Source organism: Scleropages formosus, chromosome 21 (genome assembly GCF_900964775.1).
Source record: "Scleropages formosus chromosome 21, fSclFor1.1, whole genome shotgun sequence".
In the NCBI taxonomy this organism is placed as follows: domain Eukaryota; kingdom Metazoa; phylum Chordata; class Actinopteri; order Osteoglossiformes; family Osteoglossidae; genus Scleropages; species Scleropages formosus.
In genome coordinates, this window is record NC_041826.1 from 5948155 (window position 1) to 5972109 (window position 23955).

A 23955-nucleotide genomic window follows, 5' to 3' on the forward strand; every position below is an offset into this window, starting at 1 on the left:
CAGAGCTGCTTAAAGTGTTAGGATTTCCTTTTAGGTGTACAGTGTTAGGTTTTATAAGCTACTTATATTGCATGAGTAGTATAATTATATTATATTACATAAGCGTATATTACTTTTATGCATCTTGCACATATTGTCTTTTGAGATAACGTGTATAATCATATTTCATGACAGTATATTTACATCTGTTTATGGGTATATTTTAAATGTGTACACTTTAATAAGGAAGTTTAGAAATCAAAACGAGTGTGTACATTAAAAGGTGTCTTTCTGTGAATGCAGTGCAGACCAGGCCCTGGACAGGTTTGCCATGAAGCGATTCTATGAAGACAAAGTGCTTCCTGTGGGTCAGCCCTCGCAGAAAAGGTCAGCTTCACCTTCCGATTTGCCTGCCTGGTGTCTCCAGTTTGCTTTGAGTTTGACCCCTGTGTGTAGCCTGTGTCCCTCTGTAACTGAATGGTGCTCATTCATGGTCAAAATAACACACCGTCGAGCTCAAGGACTTATTTTGATGGCTCATTTCTTCCAGTACCGGCGAGGGTCTGATTCCTCTACGATTACTTATCTCCAAATGACGGCTAATTGCAGCAGTTGAAAAAAACCATCTATTCTGAGGAAAAAAAGAGCCAGAATCTTTGTGCCTTAGGAACATGCTGTATGTCAAACCACAGGAGTCACAAGATTTGAAATCTAATCCTGATCCTCTTATTGTGTTGTGTTGTGTTGCCTTTTCACAGTATCAACCACAATCAAAAGTTAATCTCTCTACTGGAACATTTCATTCCCTGTAACACTACACGAACTGATAGGCCAACGCGGGCAATTTTCTTTGCCAGCTGGTATCAGATAGCTAGGTGAACATCCTATTTTGGACAATGAAACCTATCATGCGGCTCTGTTGAACTTAAAAGAAAACAAATATTATGCAGAAGGTCCTTGATATCCACTGGTTTACACTTGCTTCTACTCAGATTCCCAGGTCATTCAATTGTACCTTTGTTATTGATGTTCCATACGATAATGAGCTGAAATAACCCTTATTTTTGTGCCACTAGCAAAGCCAACTAACATCTTTAGGATTCCTTCTCCTTTTGCAAAAGCCCATGCCTTTTAGATGGTTGAGCCAGCCATGTTCAGCATTAGGCCTCTGGGCTGCTATTTCCTGAGATATAATTAGCTAGAGGCCTGTGCCCCATAGTCTGTACTTATAATAGGAGGTATGTGTGACATTAACGTAGGCACAGCATGATGCCCACATTGCTGGGCCGGTATGGAACTGAACATTTTCAGCATCTCCTTTGCTTACATGCAGAAGTCTCATAGTAAAAGGCAAGTCCTGTAGAAAAAAAAGAAAGAAAACCAATTCTTTCAAATTGCGGCTCTAAATCAATGTGCTTTAAGGTATAGGCATGCAGCGCTTCTCTTAAAGCCTTTTCTAATGCAGTCATTTGCTTTTTATTCACAGAGATGGTTGAAAAAGGTTTGAGTACATGGCTTGAAACCAAAGTCCTGCCCAATACACTTGTTTATTCTGGTAAATCCTGTAGATAAGCCAGATATTTTATATTTTATCTGATCAGACAGCTGGGAGATTGTCACCTACCATTTATATGGGAATCCCTTTTCCTCAATTATGTATCTTTTTCCCATTTATAAATCTTGGACAGAGGTTACTGGGTGGACATAAGGGCACTTGAAGTATAAGAACTTACTTTCTCTCACATATTCTCAATGACTACAGTCTCCCTGACACTTATGTAAGCGTCCCACATGGCGCAGAGTTTTTTTTTTCTGGCCATCGTCTGTTGGATTCCTCCACAATAGGCTCACAAAGGTTGTCCATTGAAGGAAGGGTGTTAAGCTAGCATTGCAGTCACGGTCCAGTGGAGTGCCAGATGTAGTGAAAGAGTGCTGTGGATTTGCCACTACTTGGCAGAGATGCTGTGTAGCGGGGAACATAGCGGCACAGCGGGAGGTCACAGTGCTTGGCTGGCATTTCCATCCTCTGCTTTCAAAGACCATTTTGTCTGTCTTAGACAGCTTTTAATGGAGGTGTACAAACTTGTAAATAGCTGGCAGGGCATGAAAAGCCATATGAGCGTAAACTGCAGTGAAACATGTCGTGGAGATGTTGACAGGTAGTTCTGTGAAGGCCAGAGGAATGCAGCTGTCTTGTGCAACTAACCAGACAGAGTTGTACAGAGAACATCATGTGACACCTTGTTATCTCTTAGGTGGTCCACACTTTGCATTTATTTACATTTGTTAATTTAGTTTACACTCTTGTCCTAAGCTACTTACAATGTTTACACATTCAAATAGCTGGGTAATTTTAACTGGAGCAATTTAGGGTACCTTGCTCAATGGTACTACAGCTGGAGATGGGATTCAAACCTGCAACCTTTTAGGGCCAAAGGCAGCAACTCTACCCACTAAAATATCAGGTTCTCCCTGTATGCCTATCCCGATATGTCTATGCTGGGAATATGCAGCAGAAGTGAAACAATGGTGCTCAATTACAGTCTTCCCCCACCGTAAGAGGGTAATACATTCCCAAAAAACCCTTTGTAAGGTGAGTTGCCATAACATGAAGACATAATTACAAATAGTTTCAATGGCAAACTTTTTATGCATTCCTGAGCCCCAAAACGGATACCCATTCATGCTAAAATATCACCAAATGCCATTGAAATGGGCACAATTACTTCAGCTAAATTAGTTATCATAACACATAACTACAAGGCAGCTTTCATTCACTGATTGCTCTATAAAACAGCACAGCTGTCTGCCTGCTCTCATTCAGCTCTTTTGTAGCTGTTATGCACACAACGCTTACAGACACAAACAGAACATAGTTATACATCATATTCAGCGTCTATAAATGTGTTTATTCAACCTTTAACCAAAAAAACAAAACGGAACAGTACAATTAAAAAAAAAAAAAAAAAAAAAAATGCAAATGAATTCACACTCACCAAACAAGCTGATGTGGTGTCTCACAGCATCCGGCCTCTGCAATTGGACATGGGTTTGATCCGTTCTCAGTCTGTGTGTAGCCTGCCTGCGCTACTTGTGTTTGTGTGTGTTTCGTCTCAGAGATATGGGTTTCGGATGAATTTTTTTGATTCTAAATGGGCCATAATGTATTTGTGTGTTTGTCTATGTGTTACATTACTGTGCTGTATAGATGCGTGAATGATTGTGGGAAGTTTAGTGCAGTTCAACTAACACTAAGTCACCTTTAATAAAGGTGTCAGCTAAACACCAATAGTCACTGTAACTCACTTTGGAGAAAAGAATCTGCTAAATGAATAAATGTGAATGTAAATGTTCTCGTGATTTTGAATGGGCGTATCTCAGGGTATGACTGCTTTCTCTGTTTTCACACCCAGGTATATACAATACTTCAGTGGCCTTCTGTCTGGCCACATCAAGATCAACAACAAGCCCTTGTTCCTGCACCATGTCATTATGCATGGAATCCCAAACTTCGAGTCCCAAGGAGGTGAGCTCACTCTTATCCTTCTCCAGTGGACGCGCCTTAGTGCGGGCTGCTCTTTCCTGAGTGCGCTAAATCCAAGGGCCTGCCGCTTCCAGCTCGGAGTGCTAGAGCTAGAGCTCCTCCTTGGATAATGACGGACCGGCCCCTGCCAAATGGCAGATGTGTGCCTATGGACCACACAGGAGTGGATCCCTGTGGGTCGGCAGTTTTACCTTCCCAGAGTTCTGTGATCTGAGGGGGGTCCCAGGTTGTTTGGGCTGTTTGTCACAAGCCTGAGATCCAGCTGTACTGCAGAGATGCTCTTCATAAGGTTTCATCAACCTTGGAGGCTTCCGCTCCTCTCCGAGTTCCTCATCTTGGGAACTGCGGCGTGTTTGTTTTTAGCCCCCCAGCCCGGTTGCACTGAAGGCTTTTCCTGTTGTTGTTTTCTTTGTTTGCCAGCCTCTCTCTTTTTTTTTTTCTTGTTTACCTTCTATACCTTTCTAGGTTGCCGTCCCTTCCTGAAGATCTACCAAGCAATGCAGCCTGTCTACACATCTGGGATCTAGTAAGAAAGAGCCCTTTCTACTGTAGCTCTGTGCTCTCGTATTTACAGTGCAGTGGCAGGGAGCCCAGCATGCTGTTTTTGCACGAGTCAAATCATGGTCTCTGATTTCCATCAACACCTTAGTCTACCAGTGGGGAATGTTTCAAGTCAGGTGGTCCCATGTTTTTGTACAGCACCTGGATGCACATTTACTGTACATCCATATTAATTTAAATGCTTAACATCTGAACTGTATTTACACAATTTTTTTTTTTTTTTCCTCAATCATAGCTCTGCTGCTATTTGTAACGGCAAGAGTGGAAGTGTGACATGTAGCTCGTTGTATTAATCCCTTACACTTAGACTCCATGCCACCCCTTGGCCTGCCTGGAAATACCTGCATTCCACAGCTTAGTGTGGGGGGCAGGAAAGCCGAGCGCAGTAAAAACCTGGTGTCCCTGTAATGGTTTCTCTGCTTCCCACTAGGGCACTCATCGCATTACAGGCTTAATGGTGACGAATGGAATTGAAATCCCAGTTTCATTGTGTGAAGTAATATCCAACATCCACAGAGCGGAGAGCACTTGTTTGGATTGAGTGGAAGATGCATTGTTTCGCACAGAAAGGCTTTCATAGCGGCAAAAAATAAAATACCACTGCCACAGCACAAAAGGTCATCCCCTGCATCCATGGAATTTAAGTCTCACAGGAAAAGGCGCCACGGGACCAGTTTCCAGTCTAGCTGCTTGCAAGGAATATTAACTTCAAAAAAAGGATTGCTGTGATTGTAACATATCAAAAATAGACTTTACTTTTTATGAGTTAAAAAAGCTCTGTCAAAAAAATGTCATTCACAATGGTGGTCGAGTGTGAGTGGCTGAACTGTGCGTATATGCATGTGAGCATGCTTGCACGCCTCATTAAGAGATTAGCTACCGATTATCCCCTGCTGTGTCGGAACATGGGTGGTCGTGGACAGCTGTGGTGTCACGTACGTACACACACACACCACACATTTTCTGAACCACTTGTCCCATACGGGGTCGCGGAGCCTACCCGGCAACACAGGGCGGAAGGCCAGCGGGGGAGGGGACACACCCAGGACGGGACGCCAGTCTGTCACAAGGCACCCCAAGAGGGACTTGAACCCCAGATCCACTGGAAAGGAGGACTTGGTCCAACCCACTGCACCACCGCATCACGTACAGCGCTGAGCTTTAACAAGCCCTGGGACATCATAGCTGCCACACAGCAGCTTGGCTCCAGCTGCTGGATATACCTAGAAATATATACCATGGAAACACCTGTGTGTCCACCGCTCAGTCGTTGTCATTTACACACACATACATACGCAGTGCATCGTGGGCTGAATTCTGCAGCTCATTAGACACCTGCTGTCAGCTGGTCCGTGAGGACTCATCCTGTATGTGACAAAATATTGCGCCGTCCTTAAAAACACCCAGTAATTGCATGAAATGAAATAGTATGTGCTCGCACACACACTCACATTGTCTGAAACCACTTGTCCCAAGCGGGGTTGTGGCGAACGGGAGCCTAACTTGGCAACACAGGGCATAAGGCTGGAGGGGGAGGGGACCCACTCAGGACAGGATGCTAGTCCATCGCAAGGCACCCCAAGCAGGACTCGAACCCCAGACCCTAGAGAACGGGACCCGGCCAAACCTACCGCACCACCTCTCCCCCTGTAATGAAACAGCAAATAGCGTAAACTGATTCTGATAGCAAGGCTGACCTTACACCTGTCTCCCATGCTACTTCTCCAGTAATGTCCAAGGAGACAGTCACACCAGCATCTGCATCACCATTGAACCCGGCCTGCTGTTGAAGGGGGACATTCTGGTAAGACATTTCCGCCTACTAGCTTTTCAGCAATTAGTCTGCTTTTTGAAAGGACTGACTTCCAAATATTTGTTTCTATTTTTAAAAATGTTTTCATAATATTTTAATATGTAGTTTATTAAAATGATTTTTTTCAGTGATGTTTTTTTTAAACACAGTTGATAAAGCATTTACATACAATTTCAAAGGTGTAATTCATTTTTGTGTATGTAGTATTTTTAGTAATTTTGTAGTGTGAGCCCTCTTTTTGATGATAAGTAGCAGAAATTCTGAAACATTTTCATCATTTCAGCTTTTTTGCAGAATAGATTCATTAATACTTAGTAAAGCAGGTGCTATTCTTTATGCAAATTATGTCACAGACCAAGATGCTTTTCCCTGAAGGTCAACTGAAGCTTTCAGGCTTTGCCTGTCCCTCACTGGGCTGGAATCTGTTCCAGTGACATGATCTTGTAGCTGAGCTCTCCTGGCCAGGCCAGAGGTTTCTAGAGAATTCTGGGAGAGAGGCGTAGTTTCTGTGATGCGTGCAGAACTTTGTTTTGGATGGGCCAGCTTGTGAACTCCCATGTGAAAAAGTCAGTTTTGTCCCCCGGTTTGGCAGCAACTCTTATAGTTGTAAAACACAGGGAATGAGCCACTAGGGCAACACAAAGAGCCATGTACCCACCTTCTTTAGCACACAGTGTGTGGTCTCTAACTGTCACACCAAAACGGGACAAGACCAGGATGTAGTCCAGCTGCATGCAAGGAAAAATTATCCTCAAGAAAGCTGCAGTTCTAACTTACATATAGGAGGCGCAATTTGCTGAGAAACAGCACTTATATTCATTTAAAGGCTCTGCCAAAAAATTATACTTCATAATGTGATCAGTCATCCCCTCAAGGAGTGTCATTATGAAGATGCTTTTCTCATTATTATTTATGGGTGTTGGTATGAAATTCAAAAGCAAACACAACTTGAACCAAGGCCAACAGACAAGCCCTAACTGATTTTGCTGAATTCTTAAAAGCGTGATCTGATCATTTATACACCGCAATCATAATTATGATGAAAAATGTTGAGAATAAAAATTGATTTGTTTCTCTTCTCATTTGGTTTCTCTTCTCTGTGTTTATATTACATCCTGTTCATTTGACAGTGTCAGAATATGAATTTTAATGGGCCCTAGTTGGTTTCTTCCTGGGTTTTTCATCTATCTATTTAACCTGTATCGTGTTTCAATATCCTGCACTAAGTTGCTTTAATGGCTGTTTCAACTGTTATTCAGGGTTTTTTTTCGTTGCTTTGTTTGCGTTTGTTTGCTGGAAATGGGGTGGTTGACTGGGGCCCTTTTCCTTTAAAGCCCCAGCATACCCCCTTCTTGTGGGGGCTATCCACTGTCACCGTTGGCCACATTTTGGCCAGAGGAAACCACAGGATGTTTGGCTTTTCTCCCATCCTTCCTCAATTTGAGTTTGTTTGCTTTGCTTCCGTCTCCATGAATAGAAAACCTGCACATTCTCTGTGTCCATCTGCCCCTCCATTGAATTTCTTAATTATAGTTTTCTTGGGCCAGTGAGTGGAGGTTTGGGTTTCCAACACTGGCGCAGCACCCTGGAATGTTTCCTTGCTCTTTTGTCCATTACATTTAGGGGGCGTGCGCATGTGCATCTGCAGAGCGCATCTAACTCGACAATGACAAAAATGTGACAAGGGTTAACCAGGAATGGCAAGGATGGACAGAACAGATGTGTTTCTTCTAAAATGAATGTTGCTGTCAAAATTAGCTTTCCTGGTATGGCCTGTGTAGCTGTGATTCACGTGGCCAACCAGAAGGTGGTACATACAGTACCAAACATGCAAATATGTATTGGATGTGATGGTTGGCCATTGGTTTGATTCATAACCTTATGAGTGTGCTCTGAGTCTGTGTTCAGGAACATACATTACATAAGAACAAAGTGTATTGTATCAGTCAAAAGTTTGGGTACACCTGGGCAATGCTTGTATGGGACAAACTGGACCGAAGAGTCAAAGCAAAGCAACCCACAAGTGTCCTGGGAAGAGCTGCAGAAATGCTGTGAAGCTATGTTGGGTGATGTCCTGATACCTGCTGACTGAATGCATTACCAAAAAAAATAAATAAAAATTTACAAGTTTACTCAAACTTTTGATGGGCACTGTAAGGGTGAATTCATAAGCAGTCAAGCAGTTATTACAGATCTAAATATTCCTTCAGTCTCCCTTACTGGGAGGTCTGAGAGAAAGGAATAAAAACCAAATGAAAACACAGCACACCTGGGCAGTAAAGCAAGCATTTTTTGTGCATGCTACATCTGCTCTTTACAAGGCCCTAGCGTGTGACATGGGGAAGCTGGGCTGCAGTTTTAAAAGTCGGAACATACAGTGAGACTTGACTGCCTGATCTTAGAAGGAGCTGAGGGCTGGAGGCAGGATGGAGACTGGAACGTACCATAGAGCTCTCTTCCTCTGTGCAGTAGCGTTTGTTTTACACAGCCAGCATAGGCCTCTGAGTCTTTCATCTAATTATACCATGGGGAGAAAGGAAGCTGAGAAAACCTAATGTGTGTCGTGCGCTGCTTGTCCTCTGATGTTCGGAATGAGGTTCTTCTAGCATCAGTGTGCCACAGTGCAATCCCTCTTTTGTACCCCTCCAGCTCAAGTGCTATCACAAGCGCTTCCGCAGCCCCAGCAGGGATGTGATATTCCGAGTGCAGTTCCATACCTGTGCCGTGCACGATCTAGGCATCGTCTTCGGAAAGGACGAGCTCGATGAGACCTTCAGGGGTAAGACACAATGAGTGACCTATTCACTCAACCAAGTCTGTTAATACAGTACTGAGTCTTAAACATCATTTTGCATGATTTACTACTCTACTGATAAGTTTACATTAATTTATTGCAAGATTTACTTTTACTTTCACTCCATCTTCTTGTTTTATTCTCTTTACACATAAAATAATGAAATGTAAAACGCCTGCAAAAAATGTGAATAGTGACAGCTCACTGTTTCCTATGGAATTGTGCCTGAAATACACCTAACCCTACCACTGAATTCCAGGTGTGGACACGCTGTTTGTATGTAGTCCTTCAGCCTTGCTTCTTCTTTATTTCTGTCTGTGCCAGATGAGCGATTCCCAGAATATGGAAAAGTGGAGTTTGTCTTCTCTTTTGGGCCAGAGAAAATCCAAGGTAGGAATTCTGAGGTTTCTGGCACTATGATCATACATAGTGACTCAGACCAAGAACATCTGACATCAATGCAGTTCATGTATTGTCTGATTATCCTTTCTGGGAACTGTCCTCTCCAAGCCTTGCTAAATGTTTCCTCCTCCTTCCACCCACTTCTTCAGGGATGGACCATCTGGAGAATGGCCCCAGTGTCTCAGTGGACTACAACACCCAGGACCCACTGATTCGCTGGGACTCATATGAGAATTTCAACCAGCGTTGCGAGGACAACATGGAGGGTGAGTAACACCACAAGACCTTTAACCTTGGAGGAACCTTTTGTATTCTGTGTCGCACACAAGAGTCACTAAAGTGTGGCCTGTCATTGTTTGGTCAGTGGCTTTTGAGTCCTTGGACCCTGAGCCACACTGCTTGTTTAGTGATCCACTGACAAAGCATCTGTCTGAATGGATCATTTATAAATGGATAATATCATAGAAATAACACAATGACCACCACTGATGAAAAAGGAATGATTAACCTCGGCCATGCTTGATTGCTTGATTGTTGCGTAACGGTTTAACAAGGAAGAATGAGTAAAAACTATATGGAGTACACGGGGGTACGGTGGCTCAGTGGGTTGGACCGCAGTCCTGCTCTCTGGTGGGTCTGGGGTTCGAGTCCCACTTGGGGTGCCTTGTGACGGACTGGCGTCCCGTCCTGGGTGTGTCCCCTCCCCCTCTGGCCTTACGCCCTGTGTTACCGGGTAGGCTCCGGTTCCCTGTGACCCCGTATGGGACAAGCGGTTCTGAAAATGTGTGTGTGTGTATATGGAGTACGGTGTGTTCAGAAAAGCCCTAAGCAACACTGAGTATGTATACTGGGGGTAATCTATGAGAGTGTGTGAATCAGCTTGACAATGAAGTAGACTTACACAAAAACAAAAACATGCAGAAAAACTCAGATATACCTACTGACACACACACACACACACACAGAGAGTGAATGTTGGTGATTGCAGTCAGTGCAAGATACAAGCGCTTGACAAGCACTGCAAGGGGAGGGTTGAAAGAGCCAGGGGTGCATATTCACACATTCCTCCCTCCCATTTAACCAGCCACTCACAAGTGACCAATTTCTGCTCAACTCAGCTCAATAATTACAAGTATTTTAGCATCTGAGGTGATCTGCATCTCTTGCTCAAAACTCAGACACATGTGACTGGTCCAGCACCGTCCAACAGAACTGTTTATATCTGCTGTCTTGTATTACGTACCCATGTCAGCATGTGTGAGGATGAATGATTCCATCTGACATGTAATGGGCTTTGGAAAGGTTTGTTCACACTTTTTTTTAACCCCTTACATCAGCGAGGTTACGCACGGTCCGCAAACAATTACCAGAAGCATTACATCATTCTCATGCCTTAGCACTGAGCTCATCTTCAGAAAGACATACCTGCTAAAAGTCGCTAGTGAGGAAGCTCAACTCAGCTTTCTTTTCAGTGCTCTGTGCTAAAACTCAACATATATAATGAAATAGTTGTATTTGGAGAGTACCGTAATTGGAAAAATAACCAACATGGAGTAGAGTACTACTGTAGTGGGGTCTGGGGAAGGTCACACTCGTGATTAAACGTTTCCGGTAGAGGAAGAGTAGGGTCTTGGTTTCTAGACCTTAAGGATAAGATGGGATTCCATCACTTTTTCATCAGAGTTCTGCATCTCTTTGCAGTAATGACCCTTGACAGAAGATGAATGTCTTTATATTCCCTACTTATTATTATTTAAAAAAATATTTAGGAATAGAGGGGGGCGGGGTGGCACAGTGGGTTGGACCGGGTCCTGCTCTACGGTGGGTCTGGGGTTCGAGTCCCGCTTGGGGTGCCTTGTGACAGACTGGCGTCCTGTCCTGGGCGTGTCCCCTCCCCCTCCAGCCTTACGCGCTGTGTTGCCAGGTTAGGCTCTGGCTCCTCGTGACCCCGAATGGGACAAGCGGTTCAGAAAGTGTGTGTATGTGTGTGTGTGTGTGTGTATTTAGGAATATAAATGTTTTAGCTTTTATCACTTCCTCATGTTTTTAAACAATAAGGGGAAAGTCAACAGTAGTGTTTTACGCTGTTTAAGCAAATATCTATGCAAGCAGTGTGGTTACCTTGCAATCAGATGGTCGCTGGCTTAAAATCTCACTTTACCGTAGTATCGTTGATTGGATTTGATACCATCCGGCATAAATGGGCAAATCCTTCTAAAGTTTCCCACTTGACACTGAGTCAGCTGAAAAAAAACGATACTAACTTTTTGTAGGTGATTTGTGTCATCTTGGATACCTGAACCCCACTGAATGTACAAAGTACTGCATGTGTGGTGGAGCAATAATAATTAACTTAGCAGGACTCTTACTGAGATTGTAATTAGATAGATCTGTTGCTTTTGGCCTGTGGGTCTGCATGGAGGTCATTTTATTTGTCCTGTGTGGGACTCCACAGATAGCAGGCTGGCCTCTGTCCTGCAGACCGCAGGTTGAACCCTTGCCTTTATGGGGCAAGTAAATGTTTATCTCCTTGTGCACGCACCAGGTGCACTTTGAGTTGTCAGTGGGACAAAGTGTTGAGGACCCAGAGTAGAGGGATCAACAGATTATGATTCACACTGGGCCCCAGTGGAGAGGAACGCCTGCTCCCCTCCTGTAAACAACCTGGTACCAAGTGACGAACCAGGCCACACTTCCATCAAGTGAACTGATGCTTTCACCTGAGAGGATGAAACATGCACCTGGTGCAGCCATTCATTCTTAAACTGCGATTATTTTTAATCAGAGACTTTGGATATTGGAATTCTTTTGGCGGTTCAAAACGAACTGTCATGTTTGCTCCAGGACTGAGTTTTTGTGGTTATATTTATCCATTTAGCTGATGCTAAAGAGACTTACAATGTTATGTTTACAAACATTTACCCAATTACACAGCTGGGTAGTTTGAGTAAGTTCCTTGCCCAAGCGTACTACAGCCGGAGGTGGGGATTAATGCTACCACCTTTGGATCCAAAGGCACTAAGCTTTAACCACTGCGCTACCAGCTGTCCCCATGGTTACAGTTTTGTTTTTGCTGCCTGCAGGAGGTTTTATATTTTTGTCTTTTGGTGCTGTTATGGCTTTTTCCTTAAATGTTTGAATAACACTTTAACTTTGATTGTATGGGAAATAAAAATAAATTCTATGTCCGACTATTGCTGCTTTATGCTTGGTAACCTCTCGAACTGGACACAGCCTGGTGTATCACAGCTCTGCTTGCTGCAAGCCCCCAGTCATAGCTCTGCTGAACATTACATATTTCCACCTCCTCTCGTCCTCGCCCTTTAGGATTCCGATGCACAACGTAGGATGTTCTGGGCAGCATCTGTATCTAAATACCTACTGATCCACTTTCAGATTGTTGCATTCTTTTACACTGTTCTTTGAATTACCAGGCAGTTTTCAGTTCTGTACCCCCTTCTTTTGTTATACTGAAACTGTTAAAATGGAGATATAGTAGATAGATAGCTAAAGTTTCATGTAACAGTTGCTTTTGTTGCTTTTTCATAATATAAAGATGACAGGTGAGGACACTGAGGATACTTCCTCAGCTTTTTGACTGGACCCGCCATAAAGTTGCCCCACTCCCTGCCAATGGGAGCCATAAATAGCTGTATTGGAAATAGTTGGGCGTCAGTCTCTCCAGAGGATGACTGTGGTGGGAGGGGGCTGTAAATGAATCTGCTATCTCTAGTGCACCCCTTGCGCTCACTGTCGGAAGCATGGGGTCCCTTTTCTCCCTAGATACAGGGGGCCGTGCGTCACTGTCCATACTGAGTGATCCACAGACAGATAGGCTATTGAGCAGCAGAGCGTTGGCAGCTTGCAGATCTGCTGCTGTTCTGGCATTGCAAAGTGGATTCTTTACAGAAGCACTTTCTTCGCTTGCAATTTCAGTCCAGTCTCATGCATTCTGTATTGACTAGTGGGTACACTGGTCAGCAGCAGATTTTCCACTTGTTATTTTGATTGCAGGCTATAAAATAGCTGGAATATGAGCGCCTTTGAAAGCGAGTAACATTTTTAATAATCATTGCACAGTGAATGAGAGCAGTTTGGTTTTAGTTTTTCTTTAGCCTGCTGATGGTGTTGCGGTTAAGACCCAACCAAGAGGTTCCTGAATCCAGTAATGTAGACTCTGGGACCCATATAAAATCCAATTGCTGTATATTTTTTCTTCAGAATCAACTAAAATTTTGCTTAACTGGAGGCGCTGCTGTGACATAGAGCAACAAATGCTGTGCAAGTTTCAAATTCACTGCTATTCCATTGTTACCAGGTTTAAAATCTGGTACTGCCTTTTCAACATGCCATTTAACCTGATGTGATTCAGCAATTACCTGGTTTTAATTGTTGGAATAGTTTTAACTAAGCGTATTTTTTTTCTTTTTAAATACATGATAAAAAATAGTTTAAACAAGTCAAGTGTGCAAAAGGAACTTTGAGGTTCTGGGTTTACTTCTTCTGGGGGATCCAGCAGATGACACTCACATCTTCTCTTTATTCATTTAAAATTTTGAATTTATTTTACTTTGAAAAAGTCAAACTGAGAAGGAAGGAGACTGTAACCGAGAACTCCCACCACACCGAGTAAGGGCTATTTGTTTAGCTGTCGCTTACAGGAAGGGTTATGAATGCATAACAATGTGTGCGTAACCTGGAAGTGATGATCATTCACATTTGCATTTATTCATTTAGCTGACTATTTTCACAAAAAGTGATGTACATCTCAGAGAACGATGCAAAGAATGCATAACATTATCGGAAGAAGAGATTTGAATGAAGACGTTATTCTAGAGCTACATATACATTTATCCATTATTGCACTTTTCCATTAGGATCATGTCTGATCTGGAGGTCCACAGGTGCCTTCGCTGCACCTTATCATTGTCTCTCTGTCCTTTGACCCATTGTAGTTTCGCACATTTCAGCAGCTGTTGCTCTCCAGGTCAGACCCCCAGAACAACCGGGAGTGTGCAGGCAAGCTCGCTGCACTGTGCCTCAAAAGGGTCTGGTGTGATGTGATCTGCCTCACACTGAACACACAGTGGGGGTTCTGACAGTCTCATTGTTAAAGTCCATTCATAGACCTGCAAGGAGATTGATATTACATGGACCTGAGAGACTCAGCTGAAAGGCAAAGCAGCCTTATTAATGAGAAGAAAACTTCACAGTTCCTACAGTAGTGCCTATTATTTGCAGTATTGCACATTAATGTACAAGAAGAGACATTGCCATTGCATATAAAAAAATGAAGCTGGATGAGGAAATGGAAAAAATGTAGAAGTTCTTAGGAACTGCAGATGAAAACCACTGCTGGGAGCGGTAAGAAAGCCACCAGTGGGTTGGAGGAACTGCAAAGACCCGGTCCAGGAGTCCGGGAGGGAGCGGGGCAGAGGGTCTCAGGGGGGTGGGGAGACATGCAGGGAGGGGAGCCCAGAGGGAAGTCATGTGACACCCCAGGCGCCTGGCCTTGTTTACTGCTGCTCTTCCCATATTTGGCCACGGCATGGCCCGCGGCATTTTTGGAATAGCTCGGAGCGAAAAGTGTGGTGGCAGTGAGCGAGAGGATTAGGAAGGGGAGCGAGTTGTGCTCCGAACGACAGAGGTACGAGCGACGTACCCGACTGCTCTGGCTCCAGTCTTCTGGGACTCTCAAAGGCTTTTTTGTTTCTGAACCTGAGCTGGGGGAGCGACAGGCTGCGGAACACGTCTCATCTTTGGAGAGACGGCGAGAGGCCGGTCATAGCACAAGGTGAGCTGTCAGGGTTGCCTCTGTGGAGACGGGGGTGACCTTTCGCTGAAGCTGGTGTGATGGTTGACCTAGGAGTGTTTCAGTGCAATGCACTTTAGGAGGCTCGAGATGCTGTCACTGTTGCTGTAACTGCAACAAATTGCATTGTCTATTTTTGTTAATGTAATGCTGTGTCTTGAATGTATTTATGCCTTGCATATACTAGGCAGCTGGCAATGTAGTTAATGTACTAGATAGAGGTTTGAATCCCACTTTCAGCTATAGTACCCTTGAGCATGGTGCCTACCTGAAATTGCTCCAGTAAAAATAGCCCAGCTGTGTAAATGGGCGAAATAACTGTAGGTAGCTTATCACTGTAAGTTTCTTTGGAGAAAAGTGTGAGCTACATTAATACATGTACTTCTGATGTTCATGCTGCAGAAACATTTGAATATTATGAGATGTTCCAGTTTATTTGTATTCTAAAGTGAATTTAAAGGGGATCTAAGAAAAAGATTTTGCTGAAACAGTTTTTCTTTTTCATTCTGAATGAAAAGGAATTTTAATTGTGCGTTTGCATTGATTGGGGTTTGATTGGTTTGTTTTTGTTATTTCTGTGTTTTAAACCAGAGCATATGCCTTTGGCATCTTTATCAACAACTAAGCTGGATATCACTTGCTTCCTTGAAACTGTGTACAGAATGTTATTGCAATCATTTGCAGAATAAAGTAAAAAGAGAAAAAAAAAAGCCACATGAGAAATTTTTACTTGTGGTTCTTATTTTCTGTGAGCCAGCTAGTGTACTTTTTCTGAGGGTTATCCTCTCAGAAGCAATTTATTCAAAATTGAATGGGCTGAAGTGGGTTTGCCTAATGACACAAATCTACACGTTACTTCTGGTAAACTTTTATATAGCAGTGAACTCACTGGCCCTGGTAAATACCATTGTAGTGAGGAAGTTCTCAAATCTCCAGGGCTGCTTATATAGAGTATGTATGCCTTTACAGGGTCAATGCTTAGACATGTGGTGGTTTGGAGGAATAAAACAGAAGCACCACCTTTCTAAATATTTATGGATGTCTCCCAGGAGGGAATAAATCCGTTTTGTGAGTGTGAGCACTCCCAGGATGCAGTGACATGTGGCAGAACAACGGTGTGTGTGTATGGCCCTTAACATAGATTTATGTGTCCCCAGGAGGTGGGCCACAGTTAAACCCCTGTACCCGCCTAAGTGGGCAGGTCTACAGCTCTACTGCAAGCTTCAAAAGCTCTTCCATTTACAGGTGGTTAGGCTTCAGTTGAGGGATAATGACCAAAAGTGTTAAAAATTGTGCAGTCTGACATTTTGAATGGTCTTCACCTGCCAAAGTATTTTTTTTTTTTTAAGTTCACTGTGGCATCATGTAGCTGCTGGCCAAGGTGGTCTTGTTTTTACAGTCACAGTGAAAACAGTAGATTGCTATCCTCCTCTCCAGTGGACCCAATGTGTAATTTTCTCCAGTGTTCAGCAATGACAGTGACAATGTGCACATCTACTGCTCCAGAATGGTATTCCTTGAATGACTCTAAAGAGGAGGTGAGGCCAAAGACTGAGGTGATGGTATTGGCATTTGGTTTGAAATCCAACCACTTTGGATATTTAGTTTTTCCAAATTATGGGAAACCCCACCTTCACCAAAGGTCTGACAGTAAATCCTAAGTAGCTACCAAGGATCTGCAATACATGGTCATGGAGAACCTTTTCTAAAGCTGTAAGGAGTCCCTCCGATTCTCAGCCTCCCTTGATACAAAAGCAGCACCGAGGTGCAAGGCTCCTTCCGTGTACTTGATGTCCTCTACTTTATACCCGAGAAAAGAATCGCCCTTTCACATTCCAGTGGTCCATTTAAGGTTGGACATGCAGATAAATAGGATACATACTGCAATGCTCCATACTTGGAACATCTCCAGATCATGAATGAATAATGGAAATCCAACCAGGAGACAAGTAATACAAAAATAAATGTGTCAAAGCCACATGAACAATGCAGAGGGATGTCCCATTTCATGTCTGCAAGATGAGGCAGACTTTCCATCTTATATACAGTCTCTGCGCCTATGATCTGAGATATGAACCATTAGCGCTGGCAGACAGTAAACTTCAAATTCCTCAGTTAACTGCCGCTCTAGACATGAGGCGGCTGTGATAATGAGGTGGTAATTTCCCCACATAACAGTTTTCATAAAACATACAGCGCATGGGAAATGTGTCCCTGTGGAAAGTAGGAAATTCTAAAATAACATAAAAAAGACACTAACTTCACCCAGGTTCCTGAGCTTTCTATTCTAAAAATGAGCCTTGTAATTTCAAACACTTCATCATTACTGTATTGGCCCAGTTTCTGACCCCAGGACAAAAAAGAACATCTCAGGCCTGGCTGAGGTGTTGGACAAGCTCCCAAACATCCCCCCCCCCCCACCTCAAGTTATACCATATGTTCAGAGCGGTTGACTAACCCCCGAGCCATGCCTACGCTTGACCACAGGCAGTCAAAGTGTGCCAGCAGAGGCCTGGCTTGAAACAGGCCAGGATGCTTCCCAACACAGCTTGACTGCTTTTCCTGAGACATTATGTCACCTCTAATGACACGGTAGCCCAAGTCAAGACCCGTGTGTCGATTCATTGCTTGCATCCGTGCCAAAGGGTGGACAGCAAACAGTGTGAAGGATACACATTTGGTTTGTTGCTTTTGATAGTTTAAGCAATCTCAGGTAAAGTTGTCACTTGAACCCTGTTTTTAACCACACATCATGAGCTATGTATAGATTGTCTGGGTTATTGACTCAGTCCATCTGATATGATAATGGCCTGTCATTAAGCCCTGTCTATTTATAAGAACATTTAGGGGCATTTAGCGCAGAAAGGCATTTCATTGGAAGGTGGCAGTGCTTGCGGCCTCCTGATTGATTATGCCAAGCCTGAGTCTTTGAGAGTTGTGTGAGAGCTCTGTTTTGAAAGCACTCTGGGTAATGATCCTGGGGAATTCTGGGAAAGTCATGTTGTCAAAGTCTCTCCGTGCTCTGATTTTATACAGATTTTCCAGGCACCTTTCATACCTAGTTTTGTAAGCTACAAACTTTGTCATGCCCACACCAAAAAACAAAAATTCTTTTTGGACTGCTGAACACTATAAAGTGTCCATTATTTATGTTAGCTGGCTTCTCCATAGCCCTCTAAATATTTCCATTTAAACCAGAATGTCTGCTGTGAGATTTATGAGATGAGGCATTTTTGAAAATTTTTTCTTGTGATTTGTAACCCATTGCCACAGAATCTGTTCTTGTGCTTAAGTGTTGTTGGAGGAGAAGTACATTTGCATCATTATATTTGTAGTGGCAGTAAAGTGCTTACTCTTGTGATATCAGCCACAGCACGGCTACTGTAAGGTGCCAAAAGACCTAAAAACAAAAGTCGTCTCTAACAAGCCAGCTTCTCATGGCGTACCACATGACTCCCAACTCTTTCTTTCTGAATTCTTTCTTAAGGAAGAAGTGTGGCAGAGATAACCCATTCAAAGGGGTGGCTATTCATGCCTCACGGTAATAAACATTCATAATGACTCTGGCAGCTAGAACCAAATGACTCAGCCCAAGAACAAAATGTGCACCATTAAGCACCCCCTGCTGCAGGGGTCCTGCTGCTGAGTTATAAGGCACTATATTGCAGTCAATAGCACTGCTTCCTCAGTGTTTTGAAAGGATGCAAACCTTATTGGACAGCCAGGAGTACGACACTCTTTAAGCGCTCAGAGCCTGGAGATGCCCTTCTTTAGTCCCCTTGCCGACGAACAGTAGGGTCCTTGAAGTGAAGGTGTTCAAGGTAATGTATGTTTGTGTCTTTGCGATACTCTTCATATGAAAGTAGCTTGGAAGTCAGATGTCAACACGATGTGTTTATGCCACTCCTGAAATACAGTACCTGGGTAAGGAATGTGGAGCCTATTTTAGGCTGAAGGACAGTCTGTTTCCCTGCCATGTGTTCCTCCACATGGATACTCCAGCTCCACAAACTCCACACCATCTCATGGTCCTGGGGGCTGCTTCTAACACTGCCTTTGAAAAACTGCTTGCCATATCCCTACATCATCCCAATTGGAACACAACCACAACAAGAACAGTTGCAACTGGGATGATATAACCGGGCACTGTGGAAAGGGGCTGAAACATTTTAAATATGTGGAGGTTAGAAGAAACATACGCAAGTGAGCAGATTTGTTTGGTTTAGTAATGTACCTAAAATGACTTTAGTCATGGATACCAGGATAGAAATGAATATCCAGCCAACTCCAGTGCCTTGTGGCATTCTTGTATTATTAATGTCCCTCAGACTCTTATGACCTTGTGCATGTGTGCTGCGAGTACGTATTTTTGAGTGTATGCAGTTTCCTGACACTCTTAATGCATCTGTGACAGACACCAGTTCCCAGACGTCCCTCTTATTCAGAACACACAAGCCCTTTGTACCTGTGGACCTCTACAGCCTGCCTCTTTTCAGTCTGTGAAGCTTTTTACCAGAAATTACCATTTGTCATCTTAACTGGAGACTGCATACTATGAATCATGACATCACTTTCCCTTTTGGGCAGTTGGTGTAGTTACCTGATGATGCATTACAAAGTTGCATCTTCTACAGTGAAATAGCCATATTACCATACTTGTGGGCGTCTCATCTATTAGTGTAGTTTCTTGCTTATCTAATGATTCATACTCATGGATATTACAAAGCTTGGCATCTCTGGGGAATATACAGCACAACTTCGGCAGCTACAAAACATTCAAGAGTGACGGTGGGTTGTGATATTGCTGTAAGCTTGGATCTGCTGAGTACCTGGAAGGCATTGGGGACTTTTAATGGCTAATCCACCATCTGATATTAAGGGGCTATTTTCCAGTTAATCAAAAAGCCATCAGCTACGTGGAGGTTTCTGTAAAGGGGCAGTGGTGGGAATTGGATACACTAGACAAAGGTAAGGAGCCAGCAGCTGCATAAGCAGTATTTTCCTCTTCTGGTGTATAAGTTAATCATTACAGTTGTGAGAAATAGTCAAATGGATTTGGTTCATTTGGGGCTTGATCCTTTGGAGTAGGTACAAAACAACCTTCTAGACATTTCAATTAGGAAAGTAAATGTCCAGATCACGCTAAACATAAGAAATAAACACAAAATGGAATGAATGCCCTGTAGGGTGACCTGGTGCTGTGTCCTGTGTGTTTGCTGATCGAGTGGAAAATTGTTCTGTTCCTGTTTACAATTGGAGTAGTCCTCAGTTTCCCAGATGTTTGCTGAAACTAATGTTGTGTTCAAAAGGGAGGGTAGCAAAGGAGAGCAGGCAAGTGAAAGAGGCTGAGGTGCTCGATGTGTGGAGAATTTGAAATTTTCTTGAATGTTCTTATTGTGAGCTTTAATCCTAACTAAATTGGATGTGGATTTCCCAAGTGTTTGGCATTGTTTAGTTTCATAATGTGAATATTTCTCGTCTCCTGTTTAGAAATACTAAATTCTTCATTAAGCCATCCAGTGCTTGTATATTTGCTGGAGTTGGGAGATAGAATTGGGTTTTCTCTCTCATGGGGAAAGAGAGTGAGGTGAAGGGTGGGACAGCCATCAGGAGGGTGTTCTGGTCCCAGTGATGTCACTGCTGTCAGACACAGCTGGGAGATGATACAGACCAGTGCCGCTGGGTGGGGATGGGGGTGGTAGGGGACTCCCACTAAAGCGAGAGACAGGCAGACCTCACAGAGCTAAATTCATCCATGCACTTCAAATATAGTTGCTTAAACGAAGCTTGCTCGTCTTCTTCACTTCTTCTGGTACTGCGGCTTCAACTTTACCTCCTTAGGGAACTTCACTGAGGAAACCTTTGACCCTTAAGCACTCCTCTCCCAGACTGTGGTCGGGGAGCTCTGGATTTCCGAGAAACCATTGGGAAGGCAGGTAGGGTCTTTTTTCCCTGTTGTTTTTGGAAAAAAGATACATAGCTAAAATAACTGCCATCAAAGACTCTTTATCATGTGCTACAGGTCACTATTTATACTGGTGGACAAGAGGTCCAACTTGTGATTTATATTCTGCTGCCGATCATGTGTCATATCTGTCTGTAAGCAAGTGATAAATGTGGCTTTAAAATAGAAAGCAGTTTAGCCGTGGCGTCTGCTGTGTCTGTCCTGGATACTGTCTTGACTAGATACTAGGAAGAAAGTAAAGGTGGCTCTGAGGCCCAGCAGCTGACCTGAAAAGACATTCACATGGTCTCAGAACTGTTTAAGCTCCTCCAGAGCTCCTGCCATGCTACATGGCCAATATAGCTCTGTCAGTCCTCTAATCAAGGAGGTTCTGGAATGGTCTTGTACTTTAGGGACAAAGCCAGAGTTTTAGGAGGAGGCTGCAGAAGTCGAGGTTGGTGAAAAGTTCATTTTTACCAAAGGACATTGTGAAAACGTGGAACCAAAGCAATGAGAAGACACAAATGTGGAGAAGATTGATCAGTTAAACTTTAAAAATCAAGTGAAATCCCTTTTTCTGAACCGTAGCATAGTTGCTGGTATCGGCCTAAATTAGTTCAACTTTGTGGTATGGTGTGTGGGTCCCTCAAATTTCTGCTGCCACTCTTGGTAAACAAAGAAGAACCTACAGTTTTGCTTTAGACACTTTCATAACTTTTGTCTTTAAATCTGGTTTTATCTAGTGAATAGTGAAGTGGATGGCAGTAAGTGAAGCAACCTTGGGCTTTGTCAAGGTGGAAGCATAAGATGGAGTGAGGGATTTCTGTCCTTCTGTAAGCAAGTATTCTGTTGTTGACAGAGATATTTCTTTCAGAAGTTTTTGCGCTGTAGAAAAAGCAAGCCTGGAAGCTATTAAAGTCTGTATGCACATACCTGTTAAACATAAAGATAACGTAACATGTCATACAAACCTGAATTAGGCAGATGGTGCTAATGCGCTCGACATTTAAAACAAGGGATGCATTCACGCCGTGCACTTCTAAAGTTAGAAACAACTTATCCTGCATCAGCTGGTGGTACCTGATTCATTACACTGCAACTAGAATGCCCGGAATACATAGATAATCAAAGCAAATCAACATGTTTTGAGGCACGTTGTGTTGTCAAGTGCTAATGAAAAGCTAACAATGTGGATCTTTGTGTGAATGAGGAAAAGCCAAATACGGTGCACTAATGTATTAGCATGTTGACAAGAGTGCATTTCCAGTACATTTTACCATAAAAGTGGGCACTACAATGCCTGTACTAGTAATGCTTTAGCCTGAAGCACCTAAAATCAGAAATCAAAGCAAGCTTTGCGTTAGTTATATCCTAGCATTGTGAGGGCAAGTTTTCTAATGGTCTGACCGTGACTTGCCGCTGGTATCTCATCATTGGACTACTGAGTGCTGCCTGGGATCATGGCTAGCCACACTGTCACATAGTCAAGTACTCACAGCTTAGGCACTTCCAAGGGATGTGTTTTGGGATGCTGGGGAGCAGTGTTGAAAAAGCCATTCTCATGCCTTCGGGGATACCGTTAGGCTCTTTCTTGTGGCAGAGGACCTAACTGAAGCAGAGTTCATCCTACTTTTCATCCAGAGTCAAAGCTCTATTTAATGTCTTAGCTACAGCAAAGCCTGGGAGAAAATGCCTAACCCTTTGGGTCTCGAACAAGTGACCTTTTCTTTGCATTCTTGCTCCTCTGGCAGCAAGAGAGTATTGCTTAGGAAGTCTGTTGTTGGCTGCAGGGCTGGCCAGCGATATTTTCCAGGCTCAGTTCAACTACACGTGAAGCACAGCTGTCCTTCGAGAGAGCCGGCACCCTGGGCACGCCCACTGTATGGATAAAAAGTTGTGTCTCACATGCAGATTGCCCGGGTCCAACGTGACAGCTTCTCGCCAAAGGCCGGGGCCCCTGAAAACAAGGCAGTGTATCAGTGGTTTGGGGTCACTGAGGAGAGAGGGGCCAGCGAACCGTTGCAGCTCTTTTGGTTAATGAGCTGTGACAGAGCCCAACCACGAGGGTACAATGAGAATGTTGTCAGGGTACGGGTGCTGTAAACACTGTGGCCAAGAAGGCTGACCAGTAGCATAGCACTGGGACCATAAGAAGGTTTGTGTATGTGTGAGTATGTGTGTGTATAGGAAACGTTGAGCTTTTGAAGGAGGCAGGAAATGCCTTAGACCTTTACTGTGGAGGCCACTTTTCCATGGCTGACTCAATCCCCTGGCATGGCCAATCGCAGCTTTTCCTGATGAGATCTCATTGGCCTCGTGGGCTGGCTGGTGCCCAGAGGATTTGCCGTGGGTTTGGTCTGTGAGGCCATGTGGGCGTGGGGGTATGGATGGGAACTGGTGGTTGTTGAGAGGGCCAAAGAAGCACTCAGAGTGGTTGAACTCATAATGAGTTTGGTGGGAATACTCTTTTACAAATAATTTTTCAGAGCAGATGCAGAGCTTGCTGGTACGTTGTCTATTACCAACCAACATATATGACATATAATTGTGCCACATGTATGTAATGCACAGGTGGACTAACACATCAGTAAGAAATTTTATACAAACAATGTATTTTTATTTTTGTCCTTTGTCACAAAAAAAAAAAAGTTTTCCGAGTCCTCCAAGAAAATTTATTCACAGTTGTGTAATAAACCAGATTGAACTTCTCTATATGGTGTATCTCTCATAATGCAGCAGCAAACCTGGAAAAGTTAGGGAACTCTGGCTTAGGACACCAAGCACGAACCACATACTGATTTGAGACTGTTACCAGGATTCCATCTGGTCTGGACTGGCAGGGCACTCTCCTTGTGTGGTTGCTTTCACAGCTCATTTTCCATTCTTTACTTGTACTTTGAGAAAGAGTGAGCTGGCCAACTCCCCTGTCCTTTCTGTTTGATCAGTGTGAGGGGATCAACAGTCAGGTGTTTATAATTAATGCCTTGGGTTGAAGTATTACAAACTAGGCTTCTGTGGTTGTGTCTGAATTTTTTATTTTAATGTTGTGGCACTTTCAATTTGTTGATTTTACCAGTGTGTGAAAATGGTACTGTTGTGCATGGTA

General features: G+C 43.4%; 1 protein-coding gene across 8 annotated transcripts in view; it reads left to right on the top strand.

Moving 5' to 3' along the window:
- The window catches only part of LOC108924275 (tensin-like), a 144671-nt gene that overhangs the window by 96098 nt on the left and 24618 nt on the right, over positions 1–23955 (top strand). For all 8 annotated transcript variants that reach the window (XM_018735530.2, XM_018735526.2, XM_018735528.2 and 5 more), the window contains 7 exons: positions 283–366; positions 3393–3505; positions 3989–4049; positions 5813–5888; positions 8547–8676; positions 9016–9081; positions 9243–9359. In XM_018735530.2, coding sequence (XP_018591046.1) covers positions 283–366; positions 3393–3505; positions 3989–4049; positions 5813–5888; positions 8547–8676; positions 9016–9081; positions 9243–9359 — 647 coding nt within the window. The remainder of the gene's footprint in view (positions 1–282; positions 367–3392; positions 3506–3988; positions 4050–5812; positions 5889–8546; positions 8677–9015; positions 9082–9242; positions 9360–23955) is intronic.